Source organism: Mycteria americana, chromosome 6 (genome assembly GCF_035582795.1).
Source record: "Mycteria americana isolate JAX WOST 10 ecotype Jacksonville Zoo and Gardens chromosome 6, USCA_MyAme_1.0, whole genome shotgun sequence".
Lineage (NCBI taxonomy): Eukaryota > Metazoa > Chordata > Aves > Ciconiiformes > Ciconiidae > Mycteria > Mycteria americana.
In genome coordinates this window covers 50,850,377-50,869,153 of record NC_134370.1, presented here as the reverse complement: position 1 = coordinate 50,869,153, position 18,777 = coordinate 50,850,377, and the positions used below count along the sequence as shown (strand labels likewise).

General features: G+C 35.2%; 1 protein-coding gene across 13 annotated transcripts in view; it reads right to left on the bottom strand.

Annotated features, from left to right (window-relative positions):
- The window catches only part of HERC1 (HECT and RLD domain containing E3 ubiquitin protein ligase family member 1), a 107,557-nt gene that overhangs the window by 65,933 nt on the left and 22,847 nt on the right, over positions 1-18,777 (bottom strand). For all 13 annotated transcript variants that reach the window (XM_075505764.1, XM_075505763.1, XM_075505765.1 and 10 more), the window contains exons 3-19: positions 17,964-18,059; positions 17,454-17,648; positions 15,543-15,854; positions 14,757-14,853; positions 13,037-13,180; positions 11,461-11,588; positions 10,440-10,584; positions 10,174-10,345; positions 8,813-8,947; positions 6,872-7,037; positions 6,176-6,301; positions 4,681-4,902; positions 3,292-3,444; positions 2,975-3,107; positions 2,285-2,476; positions 1,583-1,804; positions 489-662 (exon numbers count right to left, since the gene is read on the bottom strand). In XM_075505764.1, the coding sequence (XP_075361879.1) occupies positions 489-662; positions 1,583-1,804; positions 2,285-2,476; positions 2,975-3,107; positions 3,292-3,444; positions 4,681-4,902; positions 6,176-6,301; positions 6,872-7,037; positions 8,813-8,947; positions 10,174-10,345; positions 10,440-10,584; positions 11,461-11,588; positions 13,037-13,180; positions 14,757-14,853; positions 15,543-15,854; positions 17,454-17,648; positions 17,964-18,059 (2,812 nt within the window). The remainder of the gene's footprint in view (positions 1-488; positions 663-1,582; positions 1,805-2,284; positions 2,477-2,974; positions 3,108-3,291; positions 3,445-4,680; positions 4,903-6,175; positions 6,302-6,871; positions 7,038-8,812; positions 8,948-10,173; positions 10,346-10,439; positions 10,585-11,460; positions 11,589-13,036; positions 13,181-14,756; positions 14,854-15,542; positions 15,855-17,453; positions 17,649-17,963; positions 18,060-18,777) is intronic.

Genomic DNA, 18,777 nt, shown 5'->3' with positions numbered 1-18,777 from the left:
ATGCTTAGCAGGAGCCCAGATTTTAGGCATTAAGCATGAAGAACCATTAATACTCTAAGGCCAGCTTCCCAGACACCTGAAAAATGAAATATGACTTACCCCTTTGTCCTATTCCTAACATATTTTGCAAGTTACTTTGCCTTCCCCCACCTTCTCCCCATCAATTTTTCTTTTTAATTCCACATTTCATCCTGCTCTACTAGGAAAACAGAAACACCAACAACTGAGTAAGCAAACAAGAGTCTCTTTTTTCCAGTTTGGAGGGAAAAAGAACATTGAACTACACGCTTGCCAAACACCGGAATCAACATCAAAAATAAGTAACAGAAAAAGCAAAAGAAAGACTGTGGTACATGACAATAAATTAAGTTTATCATGTCGCAGAATTAAAAGTCGTTGTCAAAGAAAATATGGGATTCTGCTAGGCATGTAGCTGAAGCATGCAATACACTTTTAAAACACTCACACACAGAGAAACCACATCTTACCTTTACTAACAGCATAGTCTTGCATACTGATCCAGAGGCTTCTTGCTGGCTCTTTTGTACAACCCAAGGCCAAATCAACATAGACAGAAATCTCAGGTCTCAGCTTATAATCAAATGGCTTCTGTTCCTCATTTCCAGATAGGGCCACTTCTAATAAGGAGCTCATGCATTTGTCTAACAGAAGGGAAATACTTCAAAAGTTAAAATCCACAAATTTTGAGGATTACATGCATCTATCTAAAAGCATATAAAACAGCTTTCACTCACCACTTCATTTCAAAAAAAAAAAAAAATTCAAGACATCTCATTGTCCGACTACAAACTCATGTTAGATAAGGAATAAAGTTACTTAGAGTTACAATTTACGCAAAACATATGAAGATTTAGAAGCATTATCCAACTCTGCTTCAATAGCATAATTCTGTATCATTAATTCTACCTGAACCATATAGCCATACGCTTGCAATTATTGTATCTTCAGGCACAGACCCAGTTCAAAATACTATGTCTTGTAAATAAGTCTTGAAGTAGTCTACTCAGAATCAGAGGAAGGAGGAGATGTGAACTAAGAGGAACAGGCCACAGAGAAGCAGAAGCAAGTGCATTATTCAGATAGGAAGGGATGACTAGAAATACTAATGCTGAGTCCTGTGAACACTTCTGGTAGATCAGAAGGATTGAGGTTTGTTGTTAATAGTATTATTTCTAATTAATAAAAATTCCACTTCGTAAGTAGAATACAATTTAAGATAATATTTTTCAATAATATATGAACAATGGAGCCCCTGGTGTGCCTGTTGGGCATCTAAGCATCTGGGCATCTAAGACTAAAACATTTATAATTAACTCAGTGAAGTTTGTGTTAATTCTTTCACTGGGAAATTGCAGATTTTTTTTAATTCTGTATGCATTTACAAGACCCTTTGTAAACTACAGCATATACTTAAATATCAATTTTCCAACCTTTTGTATTACTATGTAAACAGACAAGAATGCTGAAAGACAAACCCTAAGTACAAAGACTTATTCTAATATCATCAGAAATTTCAAAACTGAACACTATGATGATTAGACACTTGCATTTAACAGCTTACCTAAATGAGGAATATCCATTTCCACTCCATCACTGAAAAGCGGAGTTTTCAACCAATAGGCTGTATCTTGTTCCTCAGGGGACACTGGAGGTCCTTGAAGCATGCCACCAAGACATCTCCCAATAAGCAAAGCTACAGTTCTCTCTAGATCAACAAGCCATACCCAAGACTGGGCAGGCTGTGGTAAAGGCACTCCAGCAGGATCAATTAATTCAGGTCCACCTAAAAGTATTAGCAATGAATTGTCAAATTAGCCACTGTTGCCCAGATGTTAAAAACAATTCCAAAATTAGTAAAATTAATGGCAGATCTTGTTAATATTCCCAAGTTAATAGCAGATTTGCCTCTCAGTCAACACCCTGTAAACTGAAGAAACAGCAGTTAGGACAAACAGATTGCTTAACATTGTAACTTCAGCAGCAGCAGAGGCCATCACCATTCACAGTATGACTGTTCATGCTTAATGAATTGAAGGCTCTTTTAAACTCTGCCCAAGCACCTATTTCGTCCAATACATATTTCTTTGCGTTCTGATAAACATGCATATATAAATAATACAACTGGAAACAGCACTTAATAAAAGCAGAAATCTTTGACAAAAATATTAATGAAAAATTCAATGAATGGCAAATAAGTATAGCACCTCCTATCACAAATTTCGGTCACTTTTCAGATTAAAAGTGTGTTAGTTATTACACTTACCATGAAGTGGCCACTGTAATTCTTGATCTTCTAAAAGGGCTGCAGCAGGTAACAGTCTATTAAGACAATCTAAAGGTGGCAACAGATCTAGCAGGTAACTCAACAAAGGCCGAGCTACTGATACTGGCAGTAACAATAATGAGTTGACAATCTGAGATAGCATACTACCAGCAGCTGATACATAAATTACATCTACAGAGAAAAAAAAAAAAAAACAAAACCTATAATTCAGAACATAATTATATTCTAAGCACAATTTAATAAGTCAGAAGGAACTGCACAAAAATATCTTAGCTGTCTCAAAATGTCTCAACTGTACAGGTTGAATTTGAGGGGTTGCTTAATAATTATTAATCCATTCCATATTTTACTTCCGTGCTTTTCAGTAATCTCAAAAAAATTGTACTTTTAAAAAGAGAAATCTAGAACTAACGAAACTGAAACAATAATGCACAGAGACAATATCCTCTCTATTCTGTACTTCTCCTGTATGCAAAATGTTGTTATCAAAAACATGAACCAGATGCTATCCTTGGGTAGACACTTAATCTCCTCCTTTGAGGGAGGCTTGGGATGTCTACTTTATGCAGATATAGGGAAAATAAGGTATTTTATTATTCAAATCTAAACAAACAAGAACTGCCCTAAGCTTACGGTGCCATCATTACTGATTTTTCCATGAACATTTACCTCTCAGTTTTTCCCCAACACTACCATTCCAAGAGCTTTCCTTAAGCAGTGTTGCAGAACGGGAATAGATATCTGTAGCATGAGGCAATAAAAGCTGAAGGTGTTTGTGAAGCAGTGCCACACTGCTGGAATGCTAGAAGGAAACAAACAACCAAACATAAGAATAATTCTGTACATGTATTTAAGGGGTTCATTATTTAAATCAGTTTAGCTTTTACCTATTCAGAAGATTTTCAACAGGAATGTTACAACATTCTGGTGCTCATGCATATTGAATTAATTTTTCCCCTCTAAATGACAGAAATAAGGACACACACCTCACTAACACTGTTGATGTGGCAATAAGCCAGCAACTGTTTCTGCAGTGAACACAAAAGCTCATGAAGATGAGCAGGTTGGCTGTTTTCTGATGATGATGTACCTAGTAAAAATTTATCACTGTTTTTTTCCAGTTCTCCAAAGGCTTGGTCCTATTAAGACAAAAAGGGGGAAAAAAACCCAATTAACTCTGTCTTCAAATGCTATAATACTTCAATATCACCTTAAAAATAAGCTTTTTTTACCTCTACCATGTGCACCTATGATTATCAAAGAAATCAGATAATGTCACGTGGATCATGGGATAACCAAAGTTGAAACTACAATCATTTAGAATGTCACAGCAGTGATTGTGATAGCTGTCAAGCAAACATTTCTATTCTAAAAAGGGTATTTTCTGCTGCAGAAATATTTTTCTTTCAACTCACCAAGGGTAACTGGATGAAAGAACTCACTCGCCACCCTGACCCTCAAATCACAATATGTTACAATAAGTAATAACCCTTTAGAATTTACTGCAGGCTGATACATAAAATGTTTCAGATTAGAATCCTTCCTTGCATTATCTAGGATGGCAATAAAAGGAGCAGAAGGTAGATGGCTGCTTGATTTCATTCTGAATTCTACTGAAAAAAATGAGATAGTTTCAAGTAGAAAATTCAAAGTAGATTGCTCTATCTAGATGACTGGTGGAGGTCTAGAGAAAAGAACAAAAAACTACCAACCCTCACACTCAGGAAATAGCAATACTATGCCAAAAAAGTAAAAATCTCTGGTTTCTTTCGCTGTTATATTTAACTGGCTAGTTGAATAAAAAGGTGAGAGAGTCAGTTACTTGCTTTTATGTTCCCCTAAACTTCTCATCAGCCTCTACCATTACACAGCTAAGAACAACAATCTGTTTGACATACTATGTATAATAAGATGGCTGACCTGTACTTGCTGAACTATTATAAGGCAGTTACCCTAATGAAGTTAGTTAAACAGATTCACGTTCCTGGTGTCTGCCTATCTTTCTCTGATGGCTGTGACTACTCTGACAAAAAGGGTTCCAATCTACTTACTTGATGTGTTACATTCTATCTTCCAAAAAATTTTGAAGCCAAAGTAAGAGCAATAAAATACTTTAGTCTGCTATGAAACCATCTACATTTACGTAAACCAAGTTAAACAATAAATACCACTATAATAACATTAGAACCATAATGTTAGAGATTATTTAACTGATATTAGTCCACTTCAGGACAAATACATATGGCAATGCTACTTTATCTAAACAAAACCAGCACCATTTTCTGAAAGTGGGGAAAAAACTTTGATCCTTCTAAGTATTCAAAATTCATTACCATATAAAAAAATAAACAAACAAATACAACGCCTATACATACTGTATAAAATCCCAAATTTCTTAGAAGAGTCTTCATTAAAATTTCAGCTAGATGAGTATCCGGATGACTGGCCTGGACAGCATACGTTTGATCAGAGAGATTTCCATAGCTGATACATAATGAGGAAGTTTCTGTAGCATCAGATGGTGAGCTATAGCCAAGCAGAGAAGCTACATGGGTGTGATCCTGCAAGCTTGTTAGAATAATATCCAATTGCATTCTCTAAAGAAAAATGTTTAGACACAAGAAACACTCCTTGTTAATGAAGATAAAATAATGAGCTAAGAAGAAAAAAGCATCAGGCATAGTTATGCAATAAAAATATTCTACTGAGACGTGAAAATAAGCTGGAGGACTTTACCAAAAAAAAATCCAAACGGCGTTTTTTCGCAGATTTGTACTATTAGAAAACAGATAAATATACTGAGTTATATGACCATACCTAGTAAAAATCTGAGATTAAGAGAGAGAGATTAGACATTGAACCAAATGCTTTCTCCAGTTTGTTCTAGTTATCTGATTATTGGGGGGGGGGGGGGTGGTGGTGTATTATTCTAATCTATACATAAAGGAAAAGGGTAAAAAGCAGGGCAAGCATACATTAGACCAAGGGAGTCTGGGAGGTGGCAGATGCCGAGTAATGACCTTCAATTTTAGTATTGTTCCCCACTGTTGCTGGTTATGATTCCTGAAAATCCTAAACTTGCTCTACCCTAGTAATTGTCAGGGGTTTTAGTTTGTACTGGTACTAATCTTCAGAATCTTTAGAAAATTAGAATCAGAATATTCTTCTTCATAGTTTCAGTATCAGTGTAAACCAGTGTATTCCACAGTTAATAAAATAAAGGATTTGACCAGGACCCTATGTGTACAGAACTGAATAACAGGTTCTCGTATTTTTTAACCTGACACTACTGCTGAAACTTTAGTTCCTACTGCCCTCAAGGACAGGAACAGATGTTCCTTGAATTTCTTTCCTTCCATTTGTAGGATACTAGGCAAGTCTCCTAACCTGCATTAATTCCTGTTCTTTACATTCAAGAAAGAAAAAGAAAAAAAAGGAACATCCCAGTCATCTTTGCAAAGTAGGGTGAAATCCATGTACGAAAAGCATTATACAAGTATTCTTCCCAGAAAAAGAGTTAATTTTCTGTTACCAAGACTTGTTAAATTATGATAGTATTCAAAAATATCTAACCTTTAAACTTATCTAGATACTCTAACACAGCAATTCCTAACCTCTCTGTAGTCAATCTTCACCTGAGAAAACATGTAGTGCTCCTTACCTCACTAGACTCTGATTTAGCCAGGCTATGGATTTTGTTAAGTTGGGCTTTGCACTGCATCTCACTAATAATGTGCTTGCACTCTGCAAATGAGGCTCACCTCACTGTTCAAAATGTTCTAGCAAAAAAAAAAAAAAAAAAAAAAAACCCCAACCAAAAAACAAACCACAACTGCTTTCAAAGCACGGCATATCTTTACTTGACCTTACCTGTCCTTTTGATAAGCTTTCCCATCTATCAGGACCTTGGGGTAGAAGAGAATGTAGCAATTCCATTCTCTCTCGCAGTGGAGGAAGTAGCATAGTTGCTCCTACTGACAGTGTCTCAATTACGACCTAAAATTAGAGTAGCAGAAATTACTTTTTCAGTGGGGGGGCAGGGAGGGGAAGCACACAATATATCCAAAACATCCACTTAATTTCATCTAATATTAGAATTCTATCACACAATAGCACATTAATCTTTTATTCTGTGATGCAAAGATATTGCGGTACACTGAAGGAGTGAAAGGAGACAAACATATTGTCAAAACAATAAAAAATTCTTTCTAAGTTGCTATTTCCTGTAAGAGTGCCATCTTAGGAGAAGTTACTCAAGTTAGTTAGTTACTCAATCCACAACATTAACATTTCAAGCTCATTATTACAAGCAATAATAATTAAATTGCTACAAAATAAAAGCAGCTTTCTGAAATTCTCATGCAAACATTCTCCTCTGCTTTCAGATCATAAAACAGTGATGGTGACTACATTTTTTAACTTTAGTGAGTAAAACTGGTAAGTCAGAATCATGTTCATCAGAGTGCCAAGTTCAGAAAGTCAGAGAAATCTCTAATTACACAGATACAGAAAGAAAGAAAAGAGAGTAGTAGAATTTTCACATGTAAACAAAAAAGCATTACTTACTTCCTGAATTTCATCAGGGACAGAAGAGTCCATCAGTCTAAACAACAAATTTCGAAGAGGACCAGCTTGCCGGCCAAGAATGCTAGTAGCTACGCCTCCAGCCAGTGCAAGCGCAAGATGATTAGAAAGCAGCTTCAAACACAATTTAAGAAAATTGTGATGTTCTCTGTAAAAAGAAATACATCCCTGTTAATCTCTCCGATTATTAGCCTTACACCCTTTCACTTATTTGTGCATGAAGCTTTTAACTCTCATTTGATTTTGCATACCAGAAAGATAAGTAAATTACAACTGGGACTTTAAAGAAACTCCTATGAAAACCTACTGCCAATCTGCTTAAAAGAATAAAAAACAAAACCAGAATAGAGAAAAGTGTCTTTGTGAACAATGGTTCCAAGAGGCATTCAGTTTAGAAAAGTAGTCCCATGAATTAGGAGGCAAAATCATCCCAAAATACACAAATAGACAGACAAATATATTCCTCACATAAAGGAAAAAAATAAACCTTTTAAGAAGTAGTAAATGTAATCTTCTCTCAGAAGATTTAGGAGTACAACAATTGGATTAAAAATATAAAGTCAGAATGTTAATTTCTAGTCTTCTTAAAAAAGAAAACTTTTGAAAAACTTTGTAGCAAGGAAAAAAGATTCAGAAGGATCTTTGATATTTATAGTGTTTTTCACAAACATCAGTGAGGAAACATTCATGCTTTTATATTTTATAGCAATACATTTAAAACGTCGCCTTTGGTGAAAAGACTCAAATCTGGAAGCTGTAATAACAATTACCGATGATTTGTCAAGAGGCACGACACCAACATGGCACCATCAAGACAGGCTTAGTTTTGTTGCATTTCATTTTCTGGAGTATCTTCCAGAAAAGACAAATTTGTGGAAATGCATAAAGGCAAATCCAAAGCAAGGAAAATGCTTCTTGCATATATATTTCAAACCTAAGTGATATTTCATGTCTATGAATCTCACGTTTGTGAGAAGCAGCTTGCATCTTCAAAACTAATGGAATATCTTATCTTAAAAAAAACCCCAAAATAAAAGTAAAATATAACAACCCACATGGAACTGATCATGAAATATCCCAGTTTGTCCACTACTACCCTCTGTCTGTATCAGAAGCAAACTGCTGTAACTGTAATACTACGCCTCATTACAAAGTTTCATAGGCAAACCATTTCCTGAAAAACTGAACTGCCTTTCTCCATTTTGTTCATTCAGATGGAAAACAGTTATGCTATTTGACACAACCTGAACAACAGAGTCATACATGACCTTTAAAAAAGTCAGTCATGCATTCTGAATGATTCCTGTTTCTCCAGAGGTGATCAGAGACCTTGAGCTGCAAGAAGGAAATAGCCCACTCTCACATGCTAAAAATGCTTGTAGAAAAATATCCTAATTCCTTAGATATAAACTGGGTTTTATCAGAGAATTGCTCCCAACCCAAAACCCAATGGCAACTAAACATGTCCTGGTCTGAGCATCATACATGTGTTAGTCAATAACTGAATGTATGGACTGATGGATTATCACTTGAAAAGGTTTTTTTGCCTAAGCTTATCAGTAGATTAGTCAGTAAGCATCCACTCAAACTGGTTACAGGAGGAAGAACTTGCAAAGCAGAAACAATGTACAGAAATAGTAAGTGCATTTCAGCTATATAGAAAAATGTGTTTTAAAGGGTAACTCTGAAAGAAAATATTTAATTCAGTGCACAATTAAAACAGATTCCAGACAAAAAATCCTGCTACATTCGAGGCACTGAAAAGCTCCTGTGTTATACAAACAAATAGCACCTGAAAGAGCAAATAAACCAGACTATATGCTTGTAAAGAAAAGACTAACCAGGACTAAGCCATGCATCACTGCTGTAAAAAAAAAATTTATAAAAAAAAAAAATCTATTAACATGCGTACACTGTATATACCTTGATGAAGGAAAAGGAAGAGGTGGGATTTCACTGTTAATTTTGTCACAGTAGTGCTCAAGAAAACAACGAAGATGCGAAAAGGTACTTTCTTCAAGGTCTACGCAATAGGGTCTGTGCCATGCCACAACTTGCCTGGAATCAAACATTAAAATAAGTTAACTACTGAAAATATTCCAACTGCTTTAATAAATTAACAGTTTAAGTAGGCTGAGTACACGCTTAACCGAACCAATTTTTTTCTTACAACAAACTAATATGATTGAGGCAGACTAACTTCCTGAACCTTGAAGGTATTTTCTGCTCTCTTTTCTGTAAAGGGCTTTACAAACCAAACATTCTTCATTTATGAACAAAAACACCTACAATGCCATAAATATAAAGCCATATGTATTTAATCTGATTTGTGCAAAAGCTGACCAGTACTCACAAAGCTGTTTTTAGTACAAATGCCGGATTATAAAGAGACTTTGATACAATGTAGGGAGAATCCAAAAGGGATAGTACCACTTAGTATTATTTGAGTCTCACTATTTTCTTAATTGATTTTTCTAAGATAGCTCCCTTTAAAACAGGGCATTTGAAATTCTTCCTGAATTATCTTCCAAATATTAAGTTCTTCTATTCCTTTGTGTGAGTCCATATAAAAATCTACCAGTTCACTTCAACCACTTGCTCGTGCCTTTGGTGTAACAAAATATTATTTCAGTTATTGTATATTAATAACCAAACTATTTATACAGGTACCTGTTTTTAGTTTAGGTTAACATGTAACCATCCAGAAATTTGTTAAGATGTTTAAATCCACGCCAGTAATTTGTCTAAACTTTCCCATTTCCCAAAGTCCACTTGTGCTTAGTCTACTCCTTGTTACACTAAAGGAAACTGCCTAAGTCATTAAAAAAAGTCCTGTCAGAAGCACAAAATAAAAAATAGTGAGTTGTGTCTCCTCCCACTGCCAAATTTGTTGATTTTTAGTAAACAGAGGTAATTTTTGTCTAACAGCAGGTAAGAAATCTTCATATACAAAGAAGATATATATATATCTATATAAATATATATAGATATAGAAGATATATAGATAGATCTATAGAGATATATATATCCAAATCCTTGGTGCTGCTATATTTACACTTGTAACCTTTACCAGCTTAAATAAAAAAAAGAAAAGAAGGAAAGAGAGGAAGAGAAAGAGAAGGAGAGAGAGGAAGAGAGAAGAAAAGACTCTCCAGTCCAAAACATTACAAGCAGAATACTCGAAACACATGACATGGTTAACACCTTCAGGAAAGACTTGCATGTATCCCAAAGTGGACTTGTATAAAAAAAAATTTGTATCTGTCCCCCAATATCACTGTTACCTGTCCCTTGGAAGAGCTGTCCAGGCAAGGCTATGGGATGTTCCTGCTGAAATTTGTTGAATTGCAACTCCATCTAAACCACTTACTTTCTTCGGTTTAGTAATGGGACCAGTAGAGTTTCCCTGACCACACTGTCCCATTGAATTGTTACCCCAAGCATAAACTTCATTATCTACAAACATAAATAAAGTAGAAAACAAAACCTGAGATACAATTGCTTTTGACCAAGAGGAGCATTATGTATTTTTACACCTTATTCTTTTTACCATGAGAAAGTGCCAAACAGTGACTGTCACCAATTGAAATATCAACTATTCTTGTAGCAGCCAGTTCTTCAATAAGCTTGGGTCTGAGAGCAGTTGCTTCTGAAGAGCCACAGCCAAGGCATGCACCGCAGCCCCATGCATAAACCTAGGGCCAACAAACCACAAAATATCAGCATCTTAAATGTGTATTATTGGTGACCACGAACAAACAAAATATCAGATAACCACTTGCACAACAACTGCAATTATGCTTTCAACAAAACATGCACAGTACTTTCATGACTAACGTACATTTCATATAATCTATATTTGTTCCCCCCAACCACTCAGATCACTGGCCACAGAGCACATCAATCGGGAGGCTGTTGCAAGAAAAGAAACTGCTACAGTAAACTTCAACACTCCTAATCCATACTTTAAAAACCCACTGCCGTTGAACCACAGTGGGGTGAGGGCCAGGGGTCAGTTAGGTTACATGTGTAGAAATGCTTATTGTATTGCATGTATATACATCATGCCAGTAAGGGCCCTCATTTATGACCTAAACATTTATCTCCAAGCTCTCCTGAGGTTTTTCAGATTAGAAATAAAACTTCCAGTTAACACCTATATTCTAAAATACACAAACATTAAAAAAAAAAAATTAAATCACTTAACCACCTGAGTTGGTTAATGCATTAAAGATTACAAGCATTTCACTGCTTTTTGCTTCCAGAACCCACTTTGCTTCCTGAATCCTATTTGGTTTTGCACTGGTTACATTTATTAACCTAAAAATAATTCATTTTCTGTGGCTAAGCAAGACTCTTGAAAAGTGTACTTTCACATGACTCTTCAGTACATTTTGAATTACTCTAGCACATTAGGATCTCAGTACTTCAATCTCTAATCAAGAACTTTACTGATATTTAAGTACTAGTTAAATATTTTCTCAACAGTCAAAATAATTAATGCTGAAATAATGAACCCACCCCATCTTCACCAACTTTCATCATTTGAGTGAGAACTTATTTTTGCCTACCTGCCCTGTTGATGTCAAGGCAAGTGAAGACTGGCTCCCAGCACAAACTTTTCGAATAAACATTCCTTGCAAGGCTTCTATAACTTTAGGTTTATATACTCTATTTGTATCACCATGACCAAGTTTGCCTACAAAAGGAGGAAACACAAGTGGAAGGTATTTTCAATACACAAATTACGACAATTAGAAGTACCCCAAAAGAATTCTTCTTGGATTTCCAAAAATGTCAAGAGTATATTTTTAAAATTAAAACATATTACAATTTTTATAAAACCTATTCTCTTTCAATTGCAGTAATTACAGACTTCAGGAAATATATATTTATTATAGTGTATTTAAAAATTGAAATATTAATTCCATATAGCTACACTATTCATTGCCTGCTGTTTAATTACTAAAGCCTTTCAAAGCACTACACCCTTTCATATTTGGCAAAAAAAATTTTAAAATTTTCCCTCTCCTATTTTATAAAGTGACTTGAAAAAAACCCAACTTTTCTGCATTTTTTTCCCTAACGGCCGTGTGCATTTCTGTAAATATTAATATTTTTATTCCTTTATTCCTCCTTTAAGTTTCTCTTGAAAACAGCTATTCGTCTCCACAACTTCACCATTTTCAATCAATGACCTCAAAAACAAGGACTGTCACTAGACCATGTCAGTGTGTTGACAGAAAAACATTCCTCAAAAGGAAGGAGAAAAAACAAAATCAAAGGTGAAATAAATTACAAAGGCTCATAATTTCTACAAAGGTTATGCTTTGTTTCATGTTGTTTTAGCCTTCCTACAACAATATTTCAGTACCACATTATTAATATCCAAAAGCCAAATTGTTTATAATTTACTGAAAAAGAAGAGCAAACTCCAATACTTTCTGAAGGTTAAGATGCCTGTCCTGTTAAAAACTGGTTTTTCAACTGAAATTACAGAAAGAGGGAGACAGAGGAGCAGGAATAATTCTATAAGCGCACATCAGAGCTAGTTCTTGAATGAAATTCAAATTCCTACCCAGTTCTATTAACCACCAATTTGATTATGAGATTTCTGTAGTCTGCATTTTATATATGCAATAATACAGCAATTTTAATCTGAGTTTTAATTTTTATCTAGCAGCATAACCAAATTTAGGTAAATACAGTAATAGTAGAAAATGAATGATTCTGTCTTTGACACAGCATCTACTGGCAATGAAGCTTAGAAGCCCTTCATTTTTGAGATGGGAGATGTTTCTTCAAGAGGCACTTTAAATGCAACAGTTTCTAGTACATGAATACAGTTATTGCCATATCAAATAAGTGAGTTTATTTGAAAGTTATCAGCAAAGCATTTTTTCCAGAATTGTCTATGCATTCATTGAGCTTTGTGCTCTGTGAAACCTCTCTTCCTTCTGATAATCTGTTTTTAAAGTCTATAATCTTGCAGTTAAACTTCAAATACTGTATTTAGATTTTACTAAAATACTTTTCTTGCACAGCTACCAAATGACAAAAAAAACCCAACAAACCACAAGGAGTACTGAGGCTAAGAGGCAGATGGAACAAGACGAAAATTACTACCAAAATGTTAGTTTTACCTACCATTATCTCCTCCTCCAAATGACCATACTGTTCTCCCATCTTTGGACAGAGCTATTGTGTGTGAACTGCCACAGGAAACCTCTCCTACATTGCTAATATCTTTTACTAAAGTTGGAATGTTGCGGCTGTTGCTGTCACCATGACCTAAGGAAAAAAAGAAATATTTTTTTTTTTTGTGAAGATTTAAGCTCTATTTATGGTCTGTAATTTCAGCAAGATTTTGCAAAACCCATATACATTGTAATTACCACAAATTATAATTTCTGCCCACTTTTTGGAAAGATTTGTAGTAAGGTTTGGAAGAGATCTGTAGTAAGGTTAAACATTTCATTTTTACAAGGCATACTCCAGAACACTTGTTCATACCTTGCTGCCACTAAGTCACAAGACTATTTTCTACCTAGTTTGAAAGAAATAAAAAGAATTACTAGTACAACTGCCTTTAATACTAGCTGATACTACCTAATACTGGACAGCAGGTAGCCTGAACAGCATGAGGAAGCTAAAATAAGGGCATACTCTTACTACTGTCAATACAAGCGTACTAGCAAACTACCAAATTGCGTACCCAGCTAACTAGTGAGTTTCAGTCACAATTCTAACTGGTCCTTTCTGCAGAAGCCCAATACCTTACAGTATCATCTACTTCATAATAAGCATGAGTTGCATGTCTAATGAACTACAGAAATTCTGCAGGTATGGAAGAAAAATGGGGAACAGAGGGAAAAGAATACTACACGGTATCCATAACTGATTAAAGGTGAACAAGCTACTATGACCTAATTAAATGCTACTTTTTAGCTGCACACTGGAACTCATCATTGCACACTCCAAGCTCCCCAAAGCACATAAAAACCCTACATTAACCGAATACTCAATGAGACTATTTCCACAATTCCCCCCTTTTCTTGACAGCAGGGATAGGCTCAGCGCTGCTACTGATTACCTTGAAAAACTGTGACAGTTTAAGTTGTAAAACACTGTCCTTGTCTTCTGCCCCTGTCAGTTACTTGTTTTCACCCCTTTACTTGGCGACCATGACTTTCAAAGCAAAGACAGCAGAAAGGAACTAAAGCCCAACTTGAAGCAATTTTCTATGCAAAATCTGTTGGTTCAACTGAACCTGCTCAAGAAGGGTGGTTTTATACTAGGCATACCAGCTGTACAGCAAAAATGATGAAACAGATAAGTGAACTTTTAATAAATAGAAATACTGTGTTTTTCACTTCAGTTAAATTTAACTTTTTAGACGTATTAAGGTAAAATGACATTAGGCCATTCTGGCAAACTTAATGTCAAGTATCCTTATTAGTATCACATTAGAATCAGACTCTTGATATTATTAGCTAGTTATTCATGACTGACCATCCTACCATCACTAGATCATGTTTATCTAGAATTCCAGTTTATTTAAAATGTCTACTGTTTACATTTAAGTGGCAGTGGCAATCATATCTAGTCTTATGAATGAATAAAGGCAACTTTTCCTGAAAATAGAAATTTTAAAAATTGAATATTTGTAAAATTAACTGCATTAAAATCTTTTAAGAATCTCTGCACTAGTTTTAATACAGTCACCTATATACACACACCTGCATACATCTGTGCATGTGTATGTGTATTTAGAGGGGACAATAAGAGAACAAGGCATATACATGTATAGTATCATTACCAGACACAGGAATTCTTCCAAAAGCATTTCATGAAATTTTAAAATTACCTAATCTTCCAAAGTCTCCTTCTCCCCATGTATATAGTTCTCCATCTTCTGTAACAGCAGCACTATGTCTGTATCCAGCTGATACACATACAACAACCTACATTACATGCAAAAATAAAAATCAAGTTTTTATACAAATTGAATAGGAAGTTTGAAAGCTTATGAAAGTCAAGTTTCAGAAGCAGTCTACATAAACCGACTGTTCACTTGTGTGGAGCAAGTACACACATAAATTAATCTTTGCAAGCTTTTCTATTTAGTATTTGGTAAGTAGAAATTAGTAGACAAAGAGACAAGTTTATATATAAAACTGGTCATGGTTTATTTATCATGCAAATTTAACATAACGATCTCCTAGTCTTACAGCAGCAAAAAGAAGCATCAGTGGATGTTTAAAACACTGGCCAAAACATAGACAGATAAGGAAGAGAAGGCCTTGTAGGACAATACAAAGCCACTTTTCAAATGAAGCCACTAAAAAGTTGTACATGAAAAGTCCTAATGTTACAGCTAACAAAAGCAACCATCTCCTGGAATGTCACCACAGTTCAGCGAAAGCACATGAGCAACTCTTACTCTTAAGACTATGAGAAGACAATGCCATTGTCCAAATCACATGCCTAAAGGCAACCATAATTTTTAGTGCTTTGCTGAAAGCAGACCCAGCTTCAAAGAGAAGTTTAGATAAAACGCAGAACTTTTTCTTAAGATTTTATATATTTCAAATTTTACACAATATCACAACTGAACAGAACAAAAATAGGTGTTATACTATACACAACATACCTTTCCTTGCAGAGGACCCTGAATAAGTTTGGGATATTTCTGAGTTGAACTATTTCCGTGTCCCAGTTTTCCATAGTCACCATCACCCCAGCTGAAGACTTCCCCTTCTGTTGTAAATGCTAAAGTGTGACCATCAGATCCTTTTGAAGATGACACTTTTTTAATAGACCTATGAGGCTCAAAAGTCAATTTTTTCAATGTGGACTGATTATTGGAGTCACCCAGTCCTAGTCTCCCATAGCTGCCTTTACCACAGGCTCTAACAGAACCATCCGTAGAAATAACAAAAGTACAATATTGTCCAGCTTCAATCTATAAACAAAAAGGTTAAAATAGTAAAAAAGAAAGATTAGATAAATGTATCTTTACATAACCTTTTCATATAACATAATGTAAAAATAAAGGAGAATTTGGACTTCAGCAGTAAAATTCAAATTCTTGAACAATATTGTATGAGTAAATCTATTTTCTTGACGTAAAGGATGTACATAGTGAATAATCTATTTTATTTGCATCTCTTCTATAGACTACAGAACTTGGGCTGCCTTCAGATCTCCAAGACTCAGGGATGGAAATGGACAGTCTTTGAAGGTATCTTAAGTTCTGAAGATTAAAAAGACAAAGTAACAGCTTGATAAAGCACTGTAGGTTTTGCTTAATTTTAACCAGTACCAAGTGGCAACATTACAGAAATATGCCAAGTGCTAAAAATCCACTACCATTTGAGACTATGCATTTCAGTTACATAAACACCAAAGAAATAAGACCAAAAGTTTCTAAGAAATTAAGAACTTGCCTCTATTGGAAAGTCAGTGACAGCTGAAGAATGACCTAATAGCAAACCAACTAACCCCACAAAAATTTCCTATAGGAATCTTAACACACCATAGTGCAAAGCAGGTTCAAATCTGAAGCGTAAAGGCACTGTGTGTCCACATCATAAAACGGCACAAAGCAGGTGGTGGACTGCATGGTGACAGCCCTGTTTACTGTGAATTAACTTCTTCATATAGACAAATCCTACAAAGATCATGAATAAAGGTTGAAGAAAAAATTTTTTATCCCAGTGGGATATCACATAAATATGTTGTATGAATGTATACAGTACTATTTAAAGAGTAACTCATTCATTCAGATCACTAATTCCATTCTTGTGTATAAGTGTTTTGTTTCAACAAAGTTTTTTGAATGCATAAACTTGCTTTATGATGCCTGGTCCTGCAGTCCACTGGCATATAAAATATATCAGTGATGTCAACATAAACAATTTCAGAAAATGTACCTCAATTGTCTAGTGACCAAAAAAATGCTTTTACTTAAGTCAACACTGCAAAGCCAATATAGCACGAGAAAAGCAAACTATTCTATTCTGTGTTACGTGTCAATAAAAGTGCTCAGTTGCAACTGCAGAATCTGTGACTGAGAGCAGAAAGAGCATACTGTATATTGATTTTCAGAAAGCTAACTAAGGTTGCTGTGCCAGCAGTTAGCCTGGTTTGCACTTTTAAAGTAGGCAACCTTGATGTGAAAACCACCAATGGAAAAGACAATTGAGTAGCTAAGATACCTTTTAGACAACAGTAAAAAAAACCAAACCAAACCAAAAACACAACTGCAGGCAAGCAAATTCATCTCTGCAAATGCATTTCATAGCAAGTTAGATAATTCAATCGTTCTTGTTACACGGATATTGATCTGTGTGTGTCACTAAAAAAGAAACAGAATGTTTTTTCCAGGCATCAGTAAAAGTAGTGAGATACCTTTCAGTAAAAATAACTTGTGTGAGTAGTTCTGAGCATCATACCTTCACTACAACTTGACACTCAGAAATAAAGTACTATTTTCCAATTTCATACTATAACTAGGAAGCTGTTAAATGTTACATAATGTACCACTATAAATGTCACTCACCGTCTGTGCATCAGAAAAACTTGGAGCGAGCTTGGGTTGAAGTATTTTCTCTTGAGTGCCTTCTACCAGTTGATGACTGCTGTTGCTACCCCAAACATACACTTCACAGGTCTCAGAAACGATGGGAGCATCACCCGTTTGAATGCTGTCAGGGCTGGCACATGTTCTTGAGTAGTCCGATGCCATTCGACAAACCTATTAAAATGAGAGATTTATTACACAGTAGCTTTTTCATTTATTTCCATATAGTCACAATGTTTAATGCTACTTTAATTCCCCCTCAATGTGATTGTCTGCCTAAAACATAAATCATCCATCACCATACCATTAGCTTGCCCAAATTACTTTGTTTCTCTACTTCTCAGTATTCCACCTTTTTTTGCCTTCCTCTTCTACTCCAGAATAACTCAGTAGAAACTGGACCATACCCACACACACACCCCCAGTCAGATGTGTGAAAGGGAAGTAAACTACAATTACCCTAAAGCCAAGGTTCATTTCAAGACATACCTCTTCAAATAAACACAGAGCTGCCTCGTAAAGAGAACATAAGCCATCAGACGTTCTAGTTGGCTCTCTCCATTGACTTCGATCAGCAGATGATCCCTACAATTTTTAAATGTTATTATGAGAAAAATATTTCCATACAGCAACAGTGCACCTGTACAGAATACATTAGGGATTTGTTCTTATAGTTAAGCAAAATTAAAAGCTCTTTCTATAAGCATGAGTAAACTACCTTTCTCCCCTGAGCTGTGATATCTGCATATACCTCACAATAACAAAAATGTGACAAGTGCTAGTTAAACATTCTTATTTATTCATTTTCGTAAAAATATCTGGGTTTAGAGTTAATTTCTCCTAATACTGTTTTGTTCTGAAATGCATGTCACTTGTGTTTAGTTTAAAGTAATTAATATTTAATTTAAAAATGACTAATCATCATTATTTTTGTGTTTACATATCTTCCACGTTTTGGTCTCTAATTTTATATCTAGTCCAAAACCAACAATAAATAAAGTTTCCCGTCAGGACATTCAATCCAATTCAGATCCTGCCACTGCCATGCTCTTCTCATGGTCTCCATTCTTGAAATTTTTTAGCTTTTAAAATTTATGTTTATTAGCAAGCATTACAAGCCTGAGAGGAGAGAAAACAACGACCATTTCAGGAAAAAAGTCCTTCCCTGTTTCAGTCTGAGCATATGAAGCAGAAGCTTGCCACAGCTTCTGATTGCACATTGTGCAGTAATTTCATAGCTTTAAAAAGAATATTCATCTAGGACCCGAAGTAAGCACTCAACATACAAAGCAGTGTGCACACT